General features: G+C 39.0%; 1 protein-coding gene across 1 annotated transcript in view; it reads right to left on the reverse strand.

The window, feature by feature from the left end:
- Positions 1-21,941, reverse strand: part of ADCY8 (adenylate cyclase 8 (brain)) — a 54,759-nt gene extending 32,818 nt beyond the window's left edge. Inside the window, exons 1-4 of the mRNA XM_009876284.1 lie at positions 21,779-21,941; positions 17,288-17,558; positions 11,171-11,368; positions 1,304-1,404 (exon numbers count right to left, since the gene is read on the reverse strand). Of these exons, the coding sequence (XP_009874586.1) occupies positions 1,304-1,404; positions 11,171-11,368; positions 17,288-17,558; positions 21,779-21,903 (695 nt within the window). The 5' untranslated portion in view covers positions 21,904-21,941. The remainder of the gene's footprint in view (positions 1-1,303; positions 1,405-11,170; positions 11,369-17,287; positions 17,559-21,778) is intronic.
- Positions 21,942-23,580: the final 1,639 nt, after the last annotated feature.

A 23,580-nucleotide genomic window follows, 5' to 3' on the forward strand; every position in this document is an offset into this window, starting at 1 on the left:
TCTAAGAATTTATCTAATCTTTGTTTGAACCTATTTATATTTACAACCTCTTTAACATTCAGTAACAAAAAGGTCCAGAAAACATTTCTACAGTGCAGGGAAAAACACAAGACAATTGTGCAAGACTGGAAACCAGGAAGTGTTACAACTGCAGGCAGTGTGGTTATGTGACTCCCTCTCCCCCAGTTCCAACGGCACTCTACACTCTTATGAGAATTAACAGAGATGAATCTGCACAGATAGAAAAAAAGTTTTGTTTTGGTTTGATTTGTTCGGGGTTTTTTTCCTGGCATAGCAGTGACTGATATAGCAGCAGAAATCTTTCTGGAAAACAGGTTCCATTAATAAGATACATAAATCTTCTTGCACATACAGAGGAAAAAAATATCCAAGAAATATTGCTGCATTACTGTAACACAATAAACGTCCTATTTCTTATACAAATTTTGTATTTTCAAGGTTATTGTACAGGCAACCATAAATTAAAGTTCATCTGAGTGTAAGAAACCACCCAAGAATTATACACATCTGGACATTTCCACTTTATCACTTGCTCTGGCAAAGACTGAAGGTGCATGTTTCAGTGTCAGTCATGTTCTGCTGGCTCTGCTATGACGCTAGAACACTGACCTTAGTCCTTGCACACACTCGCGTGTTCTTACTGTTAAATAGTGGACAAAAACATCAATTAAAGAGTTCGACTGTGTGACATATGTAGAGAAGAATCTCAGATATCTCACATTTTTATGAACTTGATAAGAAGTTGTTGCTTGACCAGTCCCAGATAAAAGCAGTAGCGAGAAAAGCTCTACCGATCATCTCCTCGCTTCTTAATGGCACAAGATTGCTTTTCCCAGATGGGTAGTACATAACACCAGCAACAAAGCACAACAGTACAATTTTCTTATACAGTATGTAAGAAGTAAAACTGTTTTCTGAGGTGATTACCCATCACTTAGCACAGAGGCACTGTTATAACTCTGGGTCATGTTTTACTTCAACACTGGAAGCAGCAGGCTATATCATGTCAAACTTTAGTAACCCGAAGTTCCCATTTATCTCAGTGGGAATTCTGCTTAAAAGCATAACAACATAATACCTGTAGATGCTATTGTCTCACATGAAAACATGCAGCCACAGATAATGTGATGCAAAATCAGTTAATACTAGGAAAAATGTGATAAAAATATTTCCAAATGCTTTTGGGGAACAAGTGGATTTTATTAGATATTTCCACATCAGTCCTAGAAATGTTATCTTGCTGCTTCCCCAAGAATGCCTTCAGATAAACAGATATATTTACCTGGAAGACGGAAGTAAACTTTGGATAGCGGTGATAAATACAAGAACAATAAATGCGCACACCAAGTTTGATTTGAACACTTCATCCCGCATTTGAGAATACTAGAATAGAATAAAAACAACAACAACAACGAAAAACAGAAAAGTAGATTAGCTGTTAACCCATGCAGTAGTTTCATAAACACTGATGTATATAGGAGACTTTGGTAAAATTACAGAAAGAGCTAATAAGTCAGTTTGATTTTGAAGATTAAACACAACAAATAAATGGTAAAATAGTATATCCAGACAGCAAAACTCTGTAATTTGCAATACAAGGTTGTTTTACTTGATTGCCTCTTTTTCAAAATCATTTGCCTTAAAAATCCCCAAGTAGATACTAGGGACTTGCACTGCTGACTAGAATACTAAATACCAAATATCTTGATAAAACACTTCACCAAAGGAATCATGGGTTTCCTCACCTGAAGACAAACACTGAAGTCAGCTGTGACAAAGGTGTCTCCATGCTTGTCAAATTTATGCCATTCTGTTTTCTTTTTTTTTTACTTTTCTTTTTTAAGAAACTTACATAGTTTGGGACATTCTCTGACTATTTGGGATGTGGGTCATGACCTCCATATCCTAATTTATACAGAGGCTCCACATAAACTTGGCAATATGGGCATTCTCCAAGGAGAAAATGAAGGTGTTATTATGTAGAAGACCATGAGAGTCCACGGTTATTATGATTTATAGCAAAAGTATTTTTCTCCAGCATATCAAGCCACTGGAAATGCTAGCAGATTCCCCTTTAATGGGAGTTACCAAGCAAAAGAGGAATGGATACATGGGTGAATCATGGTGGATTAGTTAATGTGGAAATGTTACCCAAGTCCTCAGCTGGTATTTATCACTGTTAATTCAGTTAAACTCCAATTGTTTACAGCAGATGAAGATTGGTCCATAGACATATTTTTTGTAAATCTCTTTATCCTACACTGATGCCACTAAATTTTCTTCACCTAATAAAAATCCCACAGATGCCTCGCCCAACCATTTTTCCTCCTCTGAACAATAACTCCATTTTATTTAATCTCTTGCAGCTCTGAAGTAACTAAAAGTTACATATACAGAACAAAATGAAATCAGAGTTGAAGAGATATCAGAATCTTTCTCCAGCACTTTGGAAATCTGGTAAGTTGCAGTTATATGTACCTAGAAAGCATTGTAATCGAGAAAAAATAAAAAGCTGCTAAAACTGATTAAGAAATGTATCGGAAACATACACTGAGAGAGTTCAAACATCAACTGGATTATATAGCTAATCTGCTTTTGAAGGAAGATCTTACTCAGTCTTAGGCTAGATTCACTACATGCACATTCTGTAGGGATTTCAACTCTCTTATAATCATCTGGTCAAAAACCGTCTCAAGATCCTGAAATGGGAAAAGAGTTTCTCTCTTTCCTGCTTCCATTTGTTATCAGTAAGAGAGGGGTTTATTTGCTGGCGTCCCTCAGTTTGACTTCTCCTCTGCTGTGTCCATACCTGTGTCCACTGTTGGCAGGAGAAGTGTCACTTTGACATGATTTTCGACAGTGCTTACAGGCAAATCCACTTCATTTTTCTGCTGGAAGCACTGACCTTGATTTCATATGCGGGGAAACAGAACTGCATCGGTCTGATTAAATAATGTATCAGAGGTTTTTTTGATTGCAGCACACAAAGAGCCAAAGGGAAAAAGAAAGGTACATTCCTTAAAATATAACAAAAAATCCCAACTGTTCCTTAGAGAAATTATAGCAAACTAATTGAATGAAACACAAACATGGCATTACCTTCTGTGTTGAGCCTTATGTCAAAAGGATAAATGTTGTGGTCTAATCAGTAATGATATTGTGATGAGAAATTGTTAAAATCTGTAAGGCAGCATAAACACCAGTGGCATACATAGCACTTCTGTTGCAGTCTGCCCATTAATGACTTGGAGAAGTAATTGAAGGATAGACTATGGCTCAAGGCTCCTCCATAGGTATGGAGTGCCGTGTAGAGTGGTAGGAATAGTCATAATGTGACCTATTCTACAATGAAATTATCTGCAACATCACATGGATCTACATGCACTTGCTCATCACAGAGTAAAGTCTGACCCAACTTTCCATGGGACTTGAGCACTTTGCCTGTCCCTTTGCGGGGACACTGCTCATCTACCAGCTAGACCAGCCAGCTGAAAGTGAGCTCATGTAAGAAAAAGTTTCCCCTGCCAAGTAATGATGCTTATTCCCCACTTCTCCTCTTTTTTTCCCAGGCCTCTTTGAAAGGGGAGTGCTGATAATACTTTTATAGATTCACCTAGAGAAAGTTTTTGTGCAGTGGGGAGAATGTTTTTTGGAGTTTACCCTCATTACTACTTTTTGACTCAGATGACCTTTGGTATAACAAGTGCAACCTTTTCTTTTTTTTTTTTTTTTTTCAGAGCAGTGGTGTTTGTTCCACTGGAAAAGCTTCTGCAGTACAGGGGAGGGATAGAGGGACAGAAGAATATGTATTAGGAAGCCCAAGGATGGAGAAGAGAAGGATGAACTCCTGAGAAGGCCAAAAGGCAGACACAGATCCAGCTGTTGACCAATGACAGAAAAGATTCTGAACAGGCCCAGAGTTTGCTCCATGTTTCTTGCAGACCTTCTTGCCACTGGACCTTTCTGGGTTGAAGAAAAGAAGTGAGGCCTATGTCTGCTAGAATGCAGCATGAGGGAAGGGCAAAATTTCTTTCCTACTCATTTAATTTCTATTTATCTTACTACGGGAAAATTCTGAATCAGAGAAATTCAGATATTTAGGTCTAATATTTGACCTAAGAAAACCCATGAAATTCAAAACCCTTTCGATATTTTCGGTGTGCTCACCTCACAGAAAATATATCGACACTTCACCTCTGAGCCCAGTCTGATTTATGATCCCAACAAAAGTACACAGGGAGACTTAGAATAACTTTTTAGAAATCTTTATATTGGAAACTTTCCTTAACAAAAACCTACCAACATGTGAAATTCCCTGCCCTGTTACTATGCTTCATCCTTTATAAAGGTACAAGATATGGACATTTCCAGGTCACTGCTACTAAGTTACAGCATCATGATGATATGTTTTAATTATTGGAAATCATCTATTGTAGCATTGGATTTTCCTTATGAGCTACTGCATATTTTGAAACCCTTAGTGTACTTTCATACTACCATTAGAAGTACTTTCCTACCTATATCCTATTTGCAGAAATACCCTCTAGCAAAATTGAGAGTGAGTTAGTTTCTAAATGAGATATCAAGTGCTAATGAGTGAAATACAGGTTAGTAATGAGTAGTCCATGTGAGTAAAGAATCTATAATATATACCAAGTGAGGATCCTGCACAAATCCTCTGAAAAATGAAGTATTACTAAATTTATGTGGAAATATATGTATTGCCTCAGGGAGATAACTGAAATGCTAATGCAACCACTACTGCTTGCTGTGGAATTGACATTTATACTATCATCAAGAAGGACATAGAGTAATGAGATAAGAAAGGAGCAGGAAGATGTAACAATGACTTAAACCGTTGCATTATGTTGGCTGTTTAAACCATTGTAAACCAGGAGCTGTGCTAGCTTCTATTGTAGTTTTGAACATGCTGATTCTAGAATTTATTTTTTGGTTTAACCTTCTGAAACCCTAAAGAAAGCAAAATAACACTTTTATTACTAGCATAAACTTTCTGTCTGCAATTGTTTTACAATGAAAAAAACACAGAAGAACCCAGACTGCTTAAACAGAGGTCCACATGACATTTCAGATCTATTCAAGTCACCCCAAATGATTTATGATCCCATGGTATGGTAGTCCTGTTACTAATGCAGGAGGAAGAAATACAGTTTATGATTGATATGATTACTCATTTCTCTGCAGTTTGAAGCACAGAGTGTTAACAGAACTCTCACTGAACAAGGTGATGGGAGGCCAGGAGCCCACAGCAGTGCTCATGGTGCATGCTGATGAGAAGTAGAGAATAGTCTTTGTTTGGCTTTGCTTCCATGTGTGATCTTTGCATTTCTACTGTATTAAACTGCTCTTTTCCTAACTCATGGGCCTCTCGCTATATTTTCCCTCTCCCTTGTCCATCTAAGGGAGAGTGATAGAGTGTCTTTGGCAAGTTCCCAGCATCCAGTCAGGGCCAAACCACCACAGTCTTTGGTGTGGTGGCTGGGAAACAAAGGAATTTGAGATAAGGATAGTAATTGGGAGATAATGGCCAAAAGTGTGGCCTGAGTAATGTTAAAGAGCAGAATGATTTTGGGAAATTTATGTTCTTCTAATTGTGAGGAAGGAACGAGGGGTGAATTGCGAGTGTAAATTGTTCAGTCTTGTTTGGTGTTGTGAGGAGGTTTTTTCTGACTTTGGTGGGGGTAAGGTGTTATTTTTAATATCTATTTTTATTTCTCATTACTCTTCTCTGATTTTGATTGCTAAATAACTTTGTTTCCCCAAAGTCAAGTCTGTTTTGCCCAGGATGGTAGATGAGGGTGATCTGCCCCGTGAGGGTACAAGATTGTACAGAGAAGAAGCTACCTTTACTCCAGAGCTACCTCTTCAGAGCTGCCACTGATCTGAGCAGAAGGTGAGTGGCAGCAAATGAAAGTGAGGGTGTGTCCAGAGACATATACTTTCTACTGGCTCAGGAACACTGCAGGGAGCAGCTCAAGATGCTGATTTAGAAGGTCATGTAAGCACTTGCAAAATGTTAATGACTAGAAGAAAGCATAATTCTAGACTGAAAGGTTAGGGGTGGGGAGAGAAGAGGAAAAAGGCTTCTGAAATCGCTTTATGAGATGCCAATTTAAATCTGACTTTGTTTTTGAAGAAGGAAGAAAGTTATAATATTATAAGATGGAGGAAATAGCTACTTTCTGTAGCCAAACAGTTCACACAGTATTCATAGACTCAAAGAATGTTTGGGGTTGGAAGGGACATCTAGAGACCATCTAGTCCAACCACCCTGCCAGAGCAGGATCCCCTAGGGCAGCCACACAGGAACGTGTCCATGTGGATTTTGAAAGTCTCCAGAGAAGCCTCAACACCCTCCCTGGTCAGCCTGTGCCAGGGCTCTGTCACCCTCACAGTAAAGAAGTTTCTCCTCATGTTGAGGTGGAACCTCCTATCTTCTAACTTGAACCCATTATTTCTGGTTCTATTGCTGGACACCACTGAGAAGAGATTGTCAACTTCCTCTTGACACCCACCCCTCAGATATTTGTATACATTAATAAAATCCCCTCTCAGCCGCTTCTTTTCAAGGCTAAACAGCCCAAATTCTTTCAGTCTCTCTTCACAGGAGAGATGTCCAAGCCATTGGACTCTCTCCAGTAGGTCCCTGTCTCTCTTGAATTGGGGAGTCCAAAATTGGACACAGTATTCCAGGTGTGGTCTCAGCAGGGCAGAGTAGAATGGGAAGAGAACTTCCCTAGACCTGCTGGACACACTTTTCTTAATGTACCCCAGAATCTCATTGGCCCTCTTGGCCACAAGGGCACGGTGCTGTCCCGTGGACAACTTACTGCACTCTAGGACTCCAAGGTCTTTCTCCATGGGGCCGCTTTCCAGCAGGACATCTCCTAATCTGTACTGGTACCTGGTATTACTCCTCCCCAGATGCAGGACTCTGTACTTGTCCTTATTGAACTTCCTGAGGTTCCCCTTTGCCCAGCTCTACAGCCTGTCCAGATCTCGTTGGATGGCAGCACAGCCTTCCTGTGTGTCAGCCACCCCTCCCAGTTTCATACCATCAGCGAACTTGCTGAAGGTGCACTCTATCCCCTCATCCAGGTCATTGATGAAGATATTGAACCAAACTGGATCCAGTACTAATCCCTGGGGAACACCACTGGCCCCAGGCCTCCAACTTGACTCTGATCACAACCCTCTGAACTCTGTTGCTGAGCCAGTTCACAATCCACCTGACAGTTCAATCATCTGTCCCACATTTCTTGAGTTTACCTACAAGGATGTTACTGGGGACATCAAAATCCTTACTGAAGTCAAGTTATATGACATCCACTGCTCTCCCTTCATTAGCCTATTTGGTCATGCCTTTGTAGAAGGATATCAGATTAGTCTGGCAAGATTCCCCCTTCGTAAATCCATGCTGGCTACTCCTGATAACTTTCTTTTCTTCCAATTGATTAGAGGTGGCCTGCAGAATGCGCCGTTCCATCATCTTCCCAGGTTTGGAGGTGAGGCTGACTGGCCTGTAGTTGCCAGGGTCCTCCTTCTTGCCTTTTTTGAAGACTAGAGTTATGCTGGCTCTTTTCCAGTTCTCAGGCACCTCTCCCATTCCCCATGATTTTTCAAAGATGATGGAGAGAGGCTCAGCAAAAACACCAGCCAACTCTCTCAGCACACATGAATGCACCCCATCGGGGCCCATGGATTTGTGTGTTTTCAGTTTTTGTAATAGTTCTCTAACCAAATCCTCACTGACCAGTGGAGAGTCATCCTCACTCCAGTTTTGCTCCCTTACTTCCAGTGACTGGAATTCCTGAGGGCTGGCCTTAGGAGTAAAGACTGAGACGAAGAAGGCATTCAGTAATTCTGCCACCTCTGCATCCTCTGTTATATCTCCTGCATCATTTAGCAGTGGACCCACTTTTTCCCTACTCTTCCTTTTCTCATTGATGTATTTGAAGAGATTTTTCTTGTTTTCTTTCAATTCCTTAACCAGACTAAATTCCAAGATAGCTTTGGCCTTTCTTGTTGATTCTCTACATACTCTGGCCGCATTTCTATAATCCTCCCAATTAACCAGACCCTTTTTCCACCTACTGTAAACTTCCTTCTTCCATTTGAGTTTTTCCAGGAGCTCCTTGCCTAACCATGCAGGTCTCCTGCCTCCTCTACTTGATTTTCTTTTAGAGGGAATGCATTTATCTTGAGTCTGGTGTAGGCAGAGTTTGAATGCTGACCAGCTCTCTTGTGCCCCCCTACCTTCTAGAATCCTAGCCCATGGGATACTTGTAAGTATATCTCTGAAGAGGACGAAGTTAGCCCTCTTGAATTCCAGAGTATAAATTCTTACTACTGTTTTTTTTCCCTAACAATGCTAAACTCTAACATCACTACAGCCAAGACTGCCTCTAACCTTAACATCCACAACCAGACCTTCTTTGTTAGTTAATACAAGGTCCAGCATCGCACCTTTCCTCATTGGTTCTTCAACTACCTGCAGCAGAAACTTATCACTAATACACTGCAGGAACCCTTTGGACTGATTATGCTTAGCTGTGTGATCCTTCTTATTAATATCAGGGTGACTGAAGTCATCCATAAGCACCAAAGCACATGATCTTGAGGCTACTTCCAGCTGCCTGCAGAAGGTCTCATCAACAATTTCTTCTTGGTTAGGTGGTCTATAGTAGACACCCACAACAATATCTCCCATGTTTATATGTCCCTTAATTTATGCCCATAAGCTCTCAACACTCTCACCCTCTCCCACTGGATTAGGCTCAATGCCTTCTAGTTTCCTGCCCACATAGAGAGCAACTCTACCACCACACCTTGTCAGTCTGTCTTTCCTGAAAAGCACGTAGCCATCCATTACCACATTCCAGTCATGTGAGCTATCCCTATCCCACTGTGACTGCCTGTACACTGTGGTTTAACACTAAGGCTACCAGACCAAACTTAGTAATTAGTGCACAGGCAAACAAAGAGGGAAGAGACATTTCCTGTGTTGTCCCACAAGACATTGCACCTTCCTGTAATGAAGACGACGCTGTGGTTCATCTTTCCTTAATCCACATTATCTTTTACATCCTGGTGCATACACCATCCTTCTCTGAGCACAGATCTGGTGCCCTGGCACCCTTAATACAAGCAAGGAGGTTGCTGACCAGCAACTATCCAGCAGTTAAAGAGGGAAAAACTAGAGCAAGTAAAACAATGCTGATGCTTTTTAAAATTTTACTCCCGTGTAATGCTAAAAAACCAGGCCAATTTAGAGGACAGAAGGACGATTCAGTCATCTTTAAGGGAAGGATTTTTTGTTTGTATTGCCTGTGCTTACTGATTAGGACTAACATCTAAGGAAATACTGAATGAAAACACCATTTTCTAAGCATTGAAGCACCGGTTGACATTGAAAATGTCATATTGAGAAGGAAATGTATCAAAACTGCTCAAAATATTGACTTTTAAATAGACTTTTTGTCATACAGATGCAATGCAAAATGTTATTAATATTTAAAATCTGACTTACGTAATGTGAAGGATTAGAGGGTGATTTTTTCCCCTTTTTGCTTATATTGCATTTAAATTAGTATCTAACTTTTCTGTATAGATTTTCCTTGTGGCTGCTAATTGCAAGGTTTAGAATGACAAGAAATTTTATATTCTGAATATAAGATCTGTGACGAGTCCCTTTACTCCAGCCCATGTTCAGGTCTTATTTTCATCAAATATTAATGTAAGACAAGGTAAGCTGTTGACTATTCTGCTCATTCAGCAAGTTGTTTGTGACCAGTCTGTCTCCTCTTTCACATCAAAATATTTTAATACGCTATCCTCTATCTTCTAGGTTAAATGCTGTTTTGTCTAGACTTTTTCACCTTATATTTTAACCTGGCACCTTCAAAAGATTCAAGATTACTCATGACCTTTGGACCATTAGATGGTAATTCACAGCATATCAGGTATCTTGGATTTCACTTCCTCTGTGTCCCTGTCACCTCTGCACGATTAGCCGCACTGAAAGAAATATTTTCATATCTTCTGTTGAAGCAGTTGTGGCTGGTTCAGCTTTAAGCATTCTACTTTGTGTCTCATTGTCATAACAATCCTCATGGGGAAATTGAATCTTTTTTCTTTCTTTTTTTTAAAAAAAAAGAAGAAAAAATGCCTTTATTTTACTTTCGTCAGGATTACTTGTGAAATAAGTGCTTAAATATACTTCAAACATTTTTTTTTTCTATTTTATCGGTGTTTTTCATTAAGCTCTCACCGCTAATACCACCTGAGGACTGGTCTCCCATAAGTGAGTTAAAAAGTCAGTTTTCCACTGGAAGTTAAAGTGATGATGGAGAAGTGGTCCTTCATGTTTGCAGTTCCCTGTTATTCTTCCTTCTTTTCTAAATGCATACCCTATGGCAGACCTGCTGTTGCTGCGTTGTAATAGCATACAAGTTAATGAAATCCCTTGAGATCTGTGCAACCCCATCCCATGTCTTCAGTTTGCACAGAAAATTCTCTCGTTGCCTTTTTTTTTTAACTTACATCTGGTTATAGACTGAAATAGAAATTAGTGAGATCACGCTGCTGTTGAGAAGCAGCAAAGACCAGAACAATATTTACCTCTTAGAAGCAGATGTTAGAAAAGGATGTTTAAAACAAAAAGTTGACAAATTAGTTTTGACTTGAAATAAACATAGCAGCCGCCTAGAGGACATCAGATGGATTCTATGACTAAATGAAACAAATGCATCTATATAAATATAGATATATGCTTTGAATAGAAGTGTCAGTTTATTAATATGCTCTATCACTGTTCTTGCCAAAGCAACCTGTCATCTGACAGAAAACTGTTTGTACTAGGCAGCAAATGAAAACCAGCAAATGGCTGTTGTTTTCAGAAGCAGAGGGTGCTCAGTGTAGGCATTTTCCAACAATGAAATGTAATCATTGCAGCATTATAACACCTCCATCATGGTGGACCTCTAACTTCTGAAAACTGAAACAAAACGAAAAGAAAAAAACGAAACGAAAAACAAACAATGCAAGCTAGAACCTACAGCTTGTCTACTTCAGTGGACATTTATTACAATTCGAGTTGTGAATAATGCAGCTACCAAGACCCAGCTACCTTATGCTCCAGGCTGGAGTCTTTAAACATCAGTGAAAAAGGCTTGATATGCTCTCTTCTCAATTTATCGCCACTCCGTAAGTCGATGGTGTGCTCTATTCGCTTGTTAATTTCCTCAGGCCCAGACTGGACATGCAAAGCTTGTGCAAGATGGTTTGGAAGCAGATTTATTGAATTTCTTGTTAGGGCAGCCAGAGTCTAGGGGAAAGCACATGCAAACAGAATAAACCTGCTGGTCCCCTTGGGTTAAAAATGCAATGTTTTAGATCATGTTGCATTGCAAACCGTTACAGCATTCCATGCAATTCATTCAATGAAATCTACAGAAGTGTAAAATAATAAGTCTGTTCCACTATACACATACAGTACATTAAGGGAAGTACTTAAATGCCCTCTTTTATACAGAGTAGGAGGTTTGCTGCTGTACTGAAAGCTAGGACTTACATTCCCCTTTCCAGATTCTGTTAATTAATTAGAGCATGCATGAGGGAAGTACACACCAAAATCACAGTAGGATATCTAACTCAATGGTGTGTTCTAACAACTAAGAACAGAAGCTACAGAAAACAGAAGTCACAAAGCATGAGTAGGGATATTTTTCTGAATCTTAAATTTACTGGATGTGTGTAGTTAAGGAACAGATTGGTTAGGCAGGAGTGAAGAAGGTGACATTCTTGATTACTTCAGCATGAGTTTTCACATAATAAATTCTTCTTCACTACTGGTATATTTCAGCCAGTCTAGATTACAGTTAGGTTATATGATTTAATTTAACTGTAATTCATATTTTTATTTTATATTATCTCAAATGCATCTTTGCTTTGGTATTTCATTGACAAACCAAAAGAAAGAAAAGCCCTTTGCACAGCTTTGCAAAGGAAAGCTAGCAGAAATAGTATGGAGGGTGCTTCACCTTGAGGAAAGAGATAGAGTTTGCTTTCATAAAGAGAATAACTCAGTCCAGTTTCATGGCATCATTCATGACACAAACCACAGTGAAACAGCACTTTCCCACTTGAATGGAAAAACAAACTCTACTACCTGTGATATTCCTGAGAGTTAAGAAATCTTAATGAATGGAAAGGACATAAACCTTCATACATCACAGGATAAGACATTTCAGAATTATTGTGGACAAGAAACACATCAATCTTTCAGAAAAGTTTTCCCATTGGTCCTTGCAGGGACCAATGGGCATGGCTGGGAACAGGAGTTTCAGATACATTTATCATTATATTTCTCTGGAAATGACACAAGGAGATTTCATATTCATGTTAATATTCTAGTCAGCAATTACATTTTAATGAATCATGGACAGTATATTAGAATACAGGAAGAGTCTCAGACACCCACCGTCAAACCCCGATTGACAGCTTTCTCTGCAGTCCTAAAATAAATTCCAAGGACTTCATAATTACAGATGGAATCTCATTTTCTCATATTCCATCATTTCATGAGTAACTTAATAACCCAATATATAGGCCGAAAAGCCTATTGGGACAAGAATCTTCTGACCTAGTAGAGAAAGCACTTCAACTTATCTGCTCTATTCAAATCTCCCCATTTTCCCTTCAGGAAATCAGTATAATCAACATTTAGAGAAAAGAAAAAAAAAAAAAGACAAGGAAATTTTTCTCATATTGAAGTTTCTCTTCTTATACTCAAGTTTGAGATATGCTTGAATCCGTTCCTTAGCCTTGGAGCTAAGGTGGAAACTCTAAGATTAGAGTAAAATTCCAGGTCAAGAATCCATTGAGTCAACTGGATAAATCCTGATTTAATACACACTAAGGTGTTACTTTAATTTAGGTGTTTCTCTCTCTTTTAAAAGGAGATATACACAAAAGTTATTATCAGGTTGTGGTAGCTGAAATCCTACAAGAAGATGCGAAGTGAGTCTTAAAGGACAAGATCTCACTAGATGCTGTTGTGTGCATTAATTCCTCAGAATTAGTTCATATTGTGATATCTCCACTGGAAGTGATGGTAGAGGAGGCCCCTAGTTTTAGTTGGGCACTGTATTTTATTTATATAAGGACAGTTTTCTAGAATCATTCCATTAAGTGTCAATTTTACTTCAAATTATATTTTAAAATTTGATTAATATGAAGAACTGTCTTCTTGCTGAGGGTATGAAGTGGTTTACAATTCATGGTAGATGAAGATGACATAATATCACCACTATGGCAATGGTACTAGTAATATTGGTGTAAAAATGGACTCAAAGATTGTGTTTATTTTCAGAGGATAACAAGGAAATTCATATTTGAGTTTGTGCGACATCTGTCCCTCAAACTCATACACATGCTTAAGACAATTAATTTACTGTAAGTAGTAATAACAGTAATGAAAAATATAATGCAAATTATTGTCCCAAGAATATGTTCTAACCGCACTTTGTCTCTTCATCGCTTTCTTTGTTCTGCATATTTTAAGACCGTGTTATGCCGATATAAATAAATATTGGTTCTCCCTATTACCTTGCCTACAGTTTTGTGAACAGCTGTATGGGAGACACAATTGTGAACTGTAAGTAAAATGGGCTTTTGAACTTTGTGATGCTGACAGTAACCATTCATCGTGCAGGAACACATACAGGTTTTTGTTAGGAAAACTTGCATCTGTGACTAAAAGATAAGATGAATAATAAGAAAAAGAAACAAACACTACCACAACAAATAATAATCCTCCAACTTTACAGATATTTTACAGAGATTTAAAAAAGGTGTCTGTGACTAGATTTTAGTGTCTGTGGCTAGATTTTATTCCCTTCCTGTGAAGTTTTCTTGCAACAAGTCCAAAAATCCTGACCTCAACAAAAAGAGAAATTTTTACTCAGTGCCATTTATGAAACACTGGGAAAGCTTTAAATCATGTTTTCATACTGAAAGCACCAGATGTTGGAAGGAAAGAGGGAAATAAAAAGTCATATATTCTAAGAGACAGGATACGGGTAGAGTTTGGTTCAAGAGGAAGACACCTAAGTGAAGGTGCCTCAGTACTTGGTGTCTAAGCTTCCATTACTGCCAATATACACTCTGGGTACTTTCAGTTGGCCAATCACATGTAGTTATGGTCAACTGAGATGCCCCAGGGTATCCTGGGCAACAATCTGGAGCCAGAAGATGTGGGTCAAGACCTATGGTTGGTGGTGGGGACCAGCTGGAGCATGACAGGGTATCTCAGGCTGCTATGAACAGCCAACATTCAGCTGAATCAAGCTCTCGCTCAGCATGTTTCACCACAGGTGTTTAGTTAGCACTGAGGCATCAGTATCTCTGACCTGGCTTCTAACTGATAGTTCATACAATCACAGGTGTTTATAGGTCCCTTGTCTATGGGTGATGTCTCAGGCACCCTTGATCACCACAAGGAGGATCAGACCTTTCTGTTTAGGAGCTGGGCTCCACGGGAGAGAGACACCTGGGAGGATCAGTAGATACACAAATGCAAGTGCCTTGGTTTTGACCCAAATTCCACAGTGTCGTTGATACTTGTCTGTCATCTCTGCAGTCTTTAAATATAATTTTTGGGATAACTGTTGAGTCATTGCAGCCACCACTAAAATATGCTTATAGGAAACATAGACATCTTAACATGTTATTCTCCTAATTCACATCATCACAGGCTCATCAGGTGCCTCCAGCACCACACACGGTGACCGTATTACACTTTCAATTACATCTTTTGTAAGGCCCAGCAAAGAAATGCAAATTCATCAGCTATTAATTTATTTTCAAGGAGGAGGCCTTCATTCTCTTAACATAACTTCCACACAACTTTCTTTGCTTTAGGAAAGAAGCCCAGACACTTGTTTCAATAAAACTTCATCTGTATGGTACATGGTCTGAATTTTAGAGCAGACACTTGCACTCTTGGCTTATCTCACTATTAGAGCTAAGGCACATGGTGTTGAATGTACTGTAGCTTTTGTTAATGTCTATGACTGTGTATACACAGAGTCGTTATTCTGTTTCTTACATCAACATGTCTTCAGTTCACTGACTTAGGCTGCCCATAGAAAATGAGTTTGAGGAAGAAAATATGGATTCTGATGCATTTGAATTTGGCAAACTCATTAGAGAATTTGCCGTTTCATATTCTTCCTAATGTAACTACAGCTGAAAGTAAGATACATGTGACCAGAGTTGCTCAATTTTTTTTGGTAGCTTACATTGGGTAAAGAACTCATTTAACTGCTATTGGCAAATATTCAAACATATGAAGTGATTCATTATTGCATTGCTGCTATCAGGATTCTCAATATCTGCTCTGCCAGTGACCCTTAGGCTGCACAATTAATGTTATTAAAAGCTCATTCTGTCCAAGACTGACACACCTCTGGAAAAAACTGTTATATTCTAGTATAGTTTAAATCTATCATCTGGATTTTTAGCTTGAATACATTATTTATAAGCAGTAATGCCTATTGTCTTAACTTTAAAATTGAAAATTACATAATAACTGAATCACACACAGAATAGCAGATTTTTAAACTCTTGTCACCACCAAAAAGCTTATTGTAAAACTGCGTAAAATAAAATTACAGACATTTCCAGCAAAAAACAAAGTTCTTAAAAAAAACAATGAGAAACTTATTCTAAAAATGTATTGTTTATTGCCATAAGGCAAAAATCTAGTTTAAACCAGCTGTTTAATTCTGCCCTGTTTCAATGATTTTCATGGGACTTTCTCAATAATTGAATAAAAACTCTAGTCCTTTATTTCATACCTTGTATTTATTAGTATCAAGATCAGGTTTAGCTGAGAAAATGATCAACAAAATGATAGCCCGTTCCACACAGAATTTTTTGGTCAGTGGAATGATAGCCTGCTCCACATAGATTTTTTTGACTATAGAAATCGGGATGTATTAAAGAGGGAGAAGAAGAAACAGAGAGAGATCAGAAGATTCACAGCAGCATGCACCCATGCCTCTATTCCTAATGAAATGAGAATATAGAGATAGGCCCACAAAATACAGAGGATACTAAAAGGCAGTGTGCATGCAGCTACACCGATGTTCAGAACATGGATAAAACAGGTGTTTTATATGACAGCAGACTATGACATGCTCCAGTTCAATTTGCAGAGATGAAGACACTGCCATGGGCTGATTGATTGTGAAGACTTATTGCTTCTGAGCAGATTTGTAAGGAGCAGAAGACAAAGCAAGACCCCCACACAACAACGTTTGAAGTTCAACAGACAGTGCAGACAAGTAGGACTAAGGATGTTCAGCAGAAGAAAGGATATATCATGTCATTACAGATCCCTCAGGTAAATGGAAAACTCCAGCTGACCTTGCTTTGTAAAGACTCATCAATCTTTCAAATGCAGTAAAAAGTGTGGTGTCTGTGCTCATTTTAGCCTTTCCATCTTTAATGCCTCTAAGCAAACAGATTTCTCAAAGCATTTTTTATGACTGTGCAAGAACTGCTGGTTCCCAGGGTGTTAGTGATTACCTATGCAGTGCTTTTGGAGAAGTTGTTATTATCTCATATTTCTATTGAGCCACACATGACCTTAGAGTCTAACTCACCTGCTAGTGAATCTTAATTGTCTTAGACTCTAAGTTTTTAATATCTTTAATTTAAAAAGAGAAAAGAAGTGAAGAATTGACAAACTGTTTTCACAAGGTGTTTTTTTAAGATGATACTTTTTTTTTCTTTCCCTTATATATCAATAACTTAAACTATGCTTTCTCCTCTGGCAAAACAGCCATTCACTCACCCCTTTGCTTTGATGGCAGTGCAGTGAAGCTGTGCAATGAGATACACACTCTGACTAAACGTCCCAGCTAGTTTAGTAACACCATTTTTACTTTTAATTTACTTCTTCATGGACAGATTCAATTAAAACTAAGCTGTGTAGTATTTAATTTCAGTTAGAAAAAAAAAAACAAACCCAACCAAAAAAAACCTCTGGTCCACTGGCATTTCCCAAGTTTGGATACATGATTTATTTTTACCCTGAACCAATTTGTTTAATCCTCTGCTGTTACAGTACATGTTAAATAAAGGTTAAAGATGAGTTTGTCTCCTCTGAGGCGTCCATTATTGAAAGGCACTCAAGCATGCATTTGTACTTGATGACATTAAAGGAAGTTTGACTTACATTCTGTTTTCCCACTATGTTATCAAATGGAAGTTCAGGGCTCCAGGATCCTTCAGTAAATGTTGCTCCACTGTTTCTCCTGTCGGAGGAGCTGACAGCCTCTTTCACTATGTCTTCAGGCAAAGTCAACAAACTCTCCTCAGGTTGTTTAATCAAATAAGTCTCAATGTTATGTTTCCTCAAGAATTCATTACGCTCTTTGCCATGCCCTTCTTCAACTTTATAATCCCCATTCAGGCAGTCCAGAGTGGCTTTGGAGATGTGAATTCTCCTGTGCAAGTGAAATAGGAAGTAGCAAACACTGATTATGCTCTAGTATACATAGGTAAGAAGGAGTTTATGAACTCTGCATAATTTTTAATATGACTTTCTATTGTGTGTGACAATTTCTATAAAGAAATTTAAAGAGCGTATTCAGCAAACATGAGTTTCATTTGGACCAAATTCTCTCAAAATATGTTCATATCAGTAGGATCTCACGAATGACAAAGTCCTGTTGCAGGTGAAACCCTTTGATCTTCACGCCTGATACCCTTGTTCACAGTTTAATGGGACACCTTCCTGAGTAAAATACGATGCAGAGCAAATGGAAATTGCCACTTCAGGTAAATATGGTGAGAAGAAAATATATGGTATTCATTAGAGCAGTTTCTGTGAAGCTCTACTTTTCTTCAGCTTTCTGAGGTAGCTTAGACAGCTGAAATGACTGATCTGATTGCATCTGAACCTAATTAGGGAAATAAGGAAACTGTACAAAGGCAAGTGAGGTGATAATTTCTGGCAAGACAAAGAGATGAGTTCAAAAACCTTTTGCAAAAGTTAAGTTGAATTTAGGAAATGACACACAAAAACTAAAATCTGAAAAACTATGCTAGGGCCTTGGATGTCTTCAACCAAATGTAGAGGTGTTTGGTGTTTGGAATTTGTTAACAGTGATTATAATTGTTTGAGAAGGACAGAAAGAAGTTCAAGTAAAAATAAAATAAATTTAAAAAGTAAGACTTTCATATTTCTGCTTTTAAGAAATCTTCAATTTCCTACATGTAAAGTAAATTGCAGACACCTCCAAAAACACATCCACAATATTGGCCACACTACACTTTATAATGTGGCATTATAAATGCAACAAGAGGAGATGTTCATTCTACTTTTATCTAACTCAAGAAAATAAATGCAGTGACTCCATTAAAAAAAAAGTCAAAAAGTATAACTTCTCTTAATGTTGAAAATCTATCAGATCTAAAGATTTATATGATACCTTTCTTTAATACATGCTGGAAAAGTAATTATCAGGTCAGTTTTATAGAATTGCAAAATCATCAGAGTTGGAAGGGACCTCTAGAGATCTTGTCCAACTCCTCCTCTAAAACAAGGTCTCCTACAGCACATTACACAGGGTTGCATCCAGCCAGATTTTGAATATCTCTTGAGAAGGAGACTCCAGAACCTCCCTGAGCAGCTTGTTCCTGTGACAGAGTCACCTTCACAGTAAAGAAGTTTTTCTTCATATTTAGATAAAACTTCCTGTGTTTCACCTTGTGCCTGTTGCCTCTTGTTCTGTCATCAGACACTACCGAAAAAAGCCTGTTTCACCCCTCCTTACACAGACCCTTTAGATATTTATAAACATTGATAAGGTCTCCTCTCAGTCTTCTCCAGGCTAAATAGCCTCAGCTCTCTCAACCTTTTCTCGTAAGAGAGATGCTCCAGTTCCCCAGTCATCTTTGTTTCTTTCTGCTGGACTCTCTCCAGTCTCTCCCTGTCTCTCTTGAACTGGGGAGCCCAGAACTGGACACAGTATTCCAGATGTGGCCTCACCAGGGCAGAATAGAGAGGGAGGATGACCTTCCTTGACCTATCTGCCACACTCTTCCTAATGCACCTCAGGATGTCATCGGCATATTTGGCAACAAGGGCACATTACTGGCTCATAGTTAACTTAATGTCTACCAGGACTCCAAGATCCTTCTCCTGGGGGCTGCTTTCCAGCAGGTCTACCCCTAACCTATATTGGAGCGTGGCATTGTTCCTCCCAAGGTGCAGGACTACATTTGCTTTTGTTGAACCTCATTAGGTTCCTCTCTGCCCAAGTCTCTAGCCTGTCCAGGAGCACTTGTGGCAAGTCTAGTCAACCTGGTTTATTGCCCAGGCAGATGTGTTGAACCTTTTACTTGAAAGCTAGTTTCACAAAGCTGGCCAGCCTGCTTCCAAAGATTCCCTTACCTTTTTCAGACAGATGTATTCCAACTCTCCCTAAGGGGTTATAGCTATTAAAGAATGTCCTATTGCCATTATTTTATGCCAGCTCAATACCATATCTTAATCCCTAGATACACCAGGTGAAGACTATTAGACACCATGGTCCTGGCAGAAGAGTGTCTCTGAAGTAGCACTGTGGTTTCCTTCTCAGGTGTTGTGGACACATTTTTTGCATCTCAGAATTACTGCTTCTTCTCAGTGGTCCCAAGAGGCTCCTTTCGTAGCAGCCAGGCTGCCTGCCACCTGGTTTAGTGGAAAATGTCCCAGCCCAAGGCAAGGGGGTTGGAACTAGGTAATCCTTAAGGTCTCTTCCAGCCTAAACCCTTCCCTGATTCTCTGATTCTATGATTCTCTCCTGTTCCCAGGCTGGGTGGAGGAATCCTCCCCATCCTGGGACAGGCGAGCTGCCTCCCTCTGCTGTGAGCTCAGAGAAGGGTTGTGGTTTGGCTTTCCTCTTGTTTCACACTCCAGAGCTGGACTTTTCATAGCCTCCAGGCAACTTTTCTAATAAAACAGAGGAAAGCAGTGGGGCCCTAGCAATGGAAATGATCTCTAGTACCATGGCAAGCAGGGGGATCTGAATGCCGGTGGCAAGCAGAAACAAGGAGGGGCTGAAGTGAATTTAACTGCTCTATTAAATCTTCTCTGCACACTAGGAATGCCTGATGTAAATCACTGTTTTGAGGGACTTAGTGAATTGCTGTCACATGCAGTCTGTTCTGTTGGCACACTGATATACAGGAGTGGAAATCGCTCTGCTCCAACAGACTGAAACCTAGCCAGGAATATTATCAGCAGCAAGGCAGTGCATTCTCTGCGTTATTCATTAATAGCCTTACTACTTGCACTCATTAACAACAATAAGCTATACTTTTTTGCAGGTGCCGATGGTGAAATTTTTGATTTGCTCATGTCAACAAAGCAGCACATATCCTTTCTTAGTCATCTGGGGGTATCATGTGCGAGAAGCAGCAGGAAAAAATATTTTTTTCTGCAATTGTATATGCTGATGATGTATGTAGAGTAAAAAAATTGTTTTCTCTACATTTAATTTTCTGTTGATTCTGTAGAAGTATAAAAGTCTAACAATGGCTGCCCAGGGAGGTTGTGGAGTCTCCTTCTCTGAAGACATTCAGAACCCGCCTGGACACGTTCCTGTGTGACCTGCTGTAGGTGATCCTCCTCTGGCAGGGGGGCTGGACTAGATGATCTCTAGAGATCCCTTCTAACCCCTGACATTCTGTGATTCTGTGAACAGTGGAACGGGCCTGCATTTGCAAATACAATATAAAGCAAATATCCTTCTAAGTTCCTGGGAACATGACAGCTCTGACAGATCCTAATGCGTGTGTAGAGAGTACAGCACATGACTCAGACATGATGACTTCAAACCTGTCTCACTTAAGATGACAGCATCACTTAGACTTTTTCCACATAAAGCTGTCTGCTGCTATTGCTTCATGGCCAAAAAATTTAATAGTTTTAGAGGATCTTTTGCTGTGTCTTCCATCAGTGGAAGGTGGAACTGAAAGTGAACAGAGTATTCCAGCAAGTGCTAATGTCAATTCAAATTTAAGATTTTCAGCTTTCAAAGCAGCGTAAGAAACAGGCTGTGTCAGGCAGATACAACATTTTATCTTCCAGGCGAATCAGCCACTTCAGACAAAGGAAAACTAGGCAGCTCAATGGAAAAAAAAAAATATTTTTACATATAGACACAAATGTCTCAAAACATCTACAAAGCATGAAATTATTTAGAATACTTCCTAGAGAGCTTGCTGTTTGTAACACCTTGCTATTCATGTAATGACCTATGAACATATAATTCTTCCCACACTTTGTGCATCATGAAATAAGGTAAATTACAGCCTTGTGCCTCACAGCAGCATTTGAATGCAAAGGATGAGAGAATGAAGCCTGGAAAAATTCAGGAATTGTCAACATCTAACTGAGAATTTTGGGCTGCTTCTGAGTATCATATAGGCTGAAAGCAACCATTAACTTTTTTCAGCAAATCATAGGTATCAAAGAGAAATAAATATTTTTGTCTTTTCCAATGCCTCTGCAACCTGACCATTTCCACCTTTTTTCACTATGACCTCAGAAATCCTTGCCAACTGTGAAATATCATATTTGATGAAATAATGTAAGACGGTTAATCTGTTGGCAAGGTTAACAGTGTACTGTGTTGGCAGTGTTTTCTGACTGGGAGGGAGATACACAATGCCTTACCCAGGAATTCCACCTGACTCGAGTTTGTTTGCGATATCCACATCCCATGACCAGACATCAAACTGCCACTTTCGAAGTCCCAGCACTCCGCACAGAACTGATCCCGAATGTATGCCTATTCTCATGTCAATGTCATGCTTCGTTCTTGACCTAACATATCTGTTGATCAAAAGAAACAAACAAAAAGAAGTAAGGAGAAAAGAACAGACTCATGAATGTACATACCATGTTTTTTCATATCTTTTAGGAAAGGGTATGATGTAAAACACAATGCCAATTTATCACAAAGAACCACTTAGTCTGTAAAATGAAGAGATAACTGTGTAGGTAGCAAAGTACAGGTAGTGGTAAAATGACTCTAAAAGCCATATTGTCGTTAAGCACTTAATTGCATGCATGGTTCAGTGGCACATGTTATTATTTCTATTAGATAGAAATATAGGGAGAGAAAAAGATGTCTGAGTACAGCATCTGGACTCATTGAATCCTTCAGCTTGGAATTAGAAAGAAACATTCAAAGACATTGCTGAAACTACTATCATCAAACCTGCATATACTTTTATATTCCATTGTAATTTATGAATAATTTTCAGTATTTCAAAAATGTTACGTTATTGTCTGAAACTTTCCTGAATTACTCTTTGTCCAAAGGTGAATTATTTTCAGTATATTTGACCAGAACACTGTTTGCTCAGTTATGATAACACTGTGATTCTAAAATCAGTCTTTTTCATTCTGTATGATGTCAAAGGCCATTTCTCAGAAGTAAACCCATGAAGGTATATTTGTTAACAGTGTCAGGAAAGGAACTTTATCTCAATGCTCTTTTCAATTAATGTGTCTATTGCTCATAAAAGATATTTTACTCAGTTAAAATAGTATCTTCCTCTTCTGACATGAGACAATATGTATCATTCACAGCCATCTCCACCTTAGTAATATCCTAGACCTAGGTCTGTCTCTGCCAAATCAATATTCAGATACTCTAGCACATGGCTGTGGGAAGCTCACAACTGAAATAATTGAGCTGCATCCATTGGGATGACAAAGAGAGCACTTTTCCAGCCCTGTTTGTGTGACAACAATTATTTGTTCCAGAATTACTAATAGATATAGTGTTCATTAATATTTTAATAGCTCAGGACATGAAAAGCACGTTGCTACTGTTGGTTTACAAACAAGGCTGTCGTTTCTCTGTAAGGAGTCCCAGTTCTACAGTCACTGCAGTCAATACCACCAGGGCAAGACCACACCACTGAGCAGGTGAAGAATAAACAGCTCTATTCTGTAGCTCTGAAGCTGCCTACTGTTTCTTCAGATGCCCCAGTCACGACCTTGACACACCCTCTCTACAGGAGAAAAGGATGATTTTTTTACTACATAAATACTTGGCTATTCATTGTTGTGGAGGGGCATCAGTTCAGCTTGTGGGGGGAGAAAAAAAAAGAAAAAGAGTCTTAAAATTGAGAGAAACTAGTCATAGTGGAACAGGCTGCCCAGAGAGGTTGTGGAGTCTCCTTTTCAGGAGACATTTAAACCTGCCTGGATGCGTTATTGTGTGACCTACTGTAGGTGATCTTGCTTTGACAGTGTAGCTGGACTAGATGATCTCTCGGGGTCCCTTCCAACCCTTAACATTTGGTGATTCTGTGTTTCTGTGATTCTGTGTTTCTGTGATTCTGTGAATGTGAGGAACCAAAATTAAAAAATTCATATTTATTTCCCTTTCCTGCATATTTTTCCTTGGAAAAAACATGTATATGATAAATCCAAGTGCAGTTGTTTGCCTACAAGATCTGTTC

This window comes from Apaloderma vittatum, unplaced genomic scaffold (assembly GCF_000703405.1).
Source record: "Apaloderma vittatum isolate BGI_N311 unplaced genomic scaffold, ASM70340v1 scaffold2499, whole genome shotgun sequence".
Lineage (NCBI taxonomy): Eukaryota > Metazoa > Chordata > Aves > Trogoniformes > Trogonidae > Apaloderma > Apaloderma vittatum.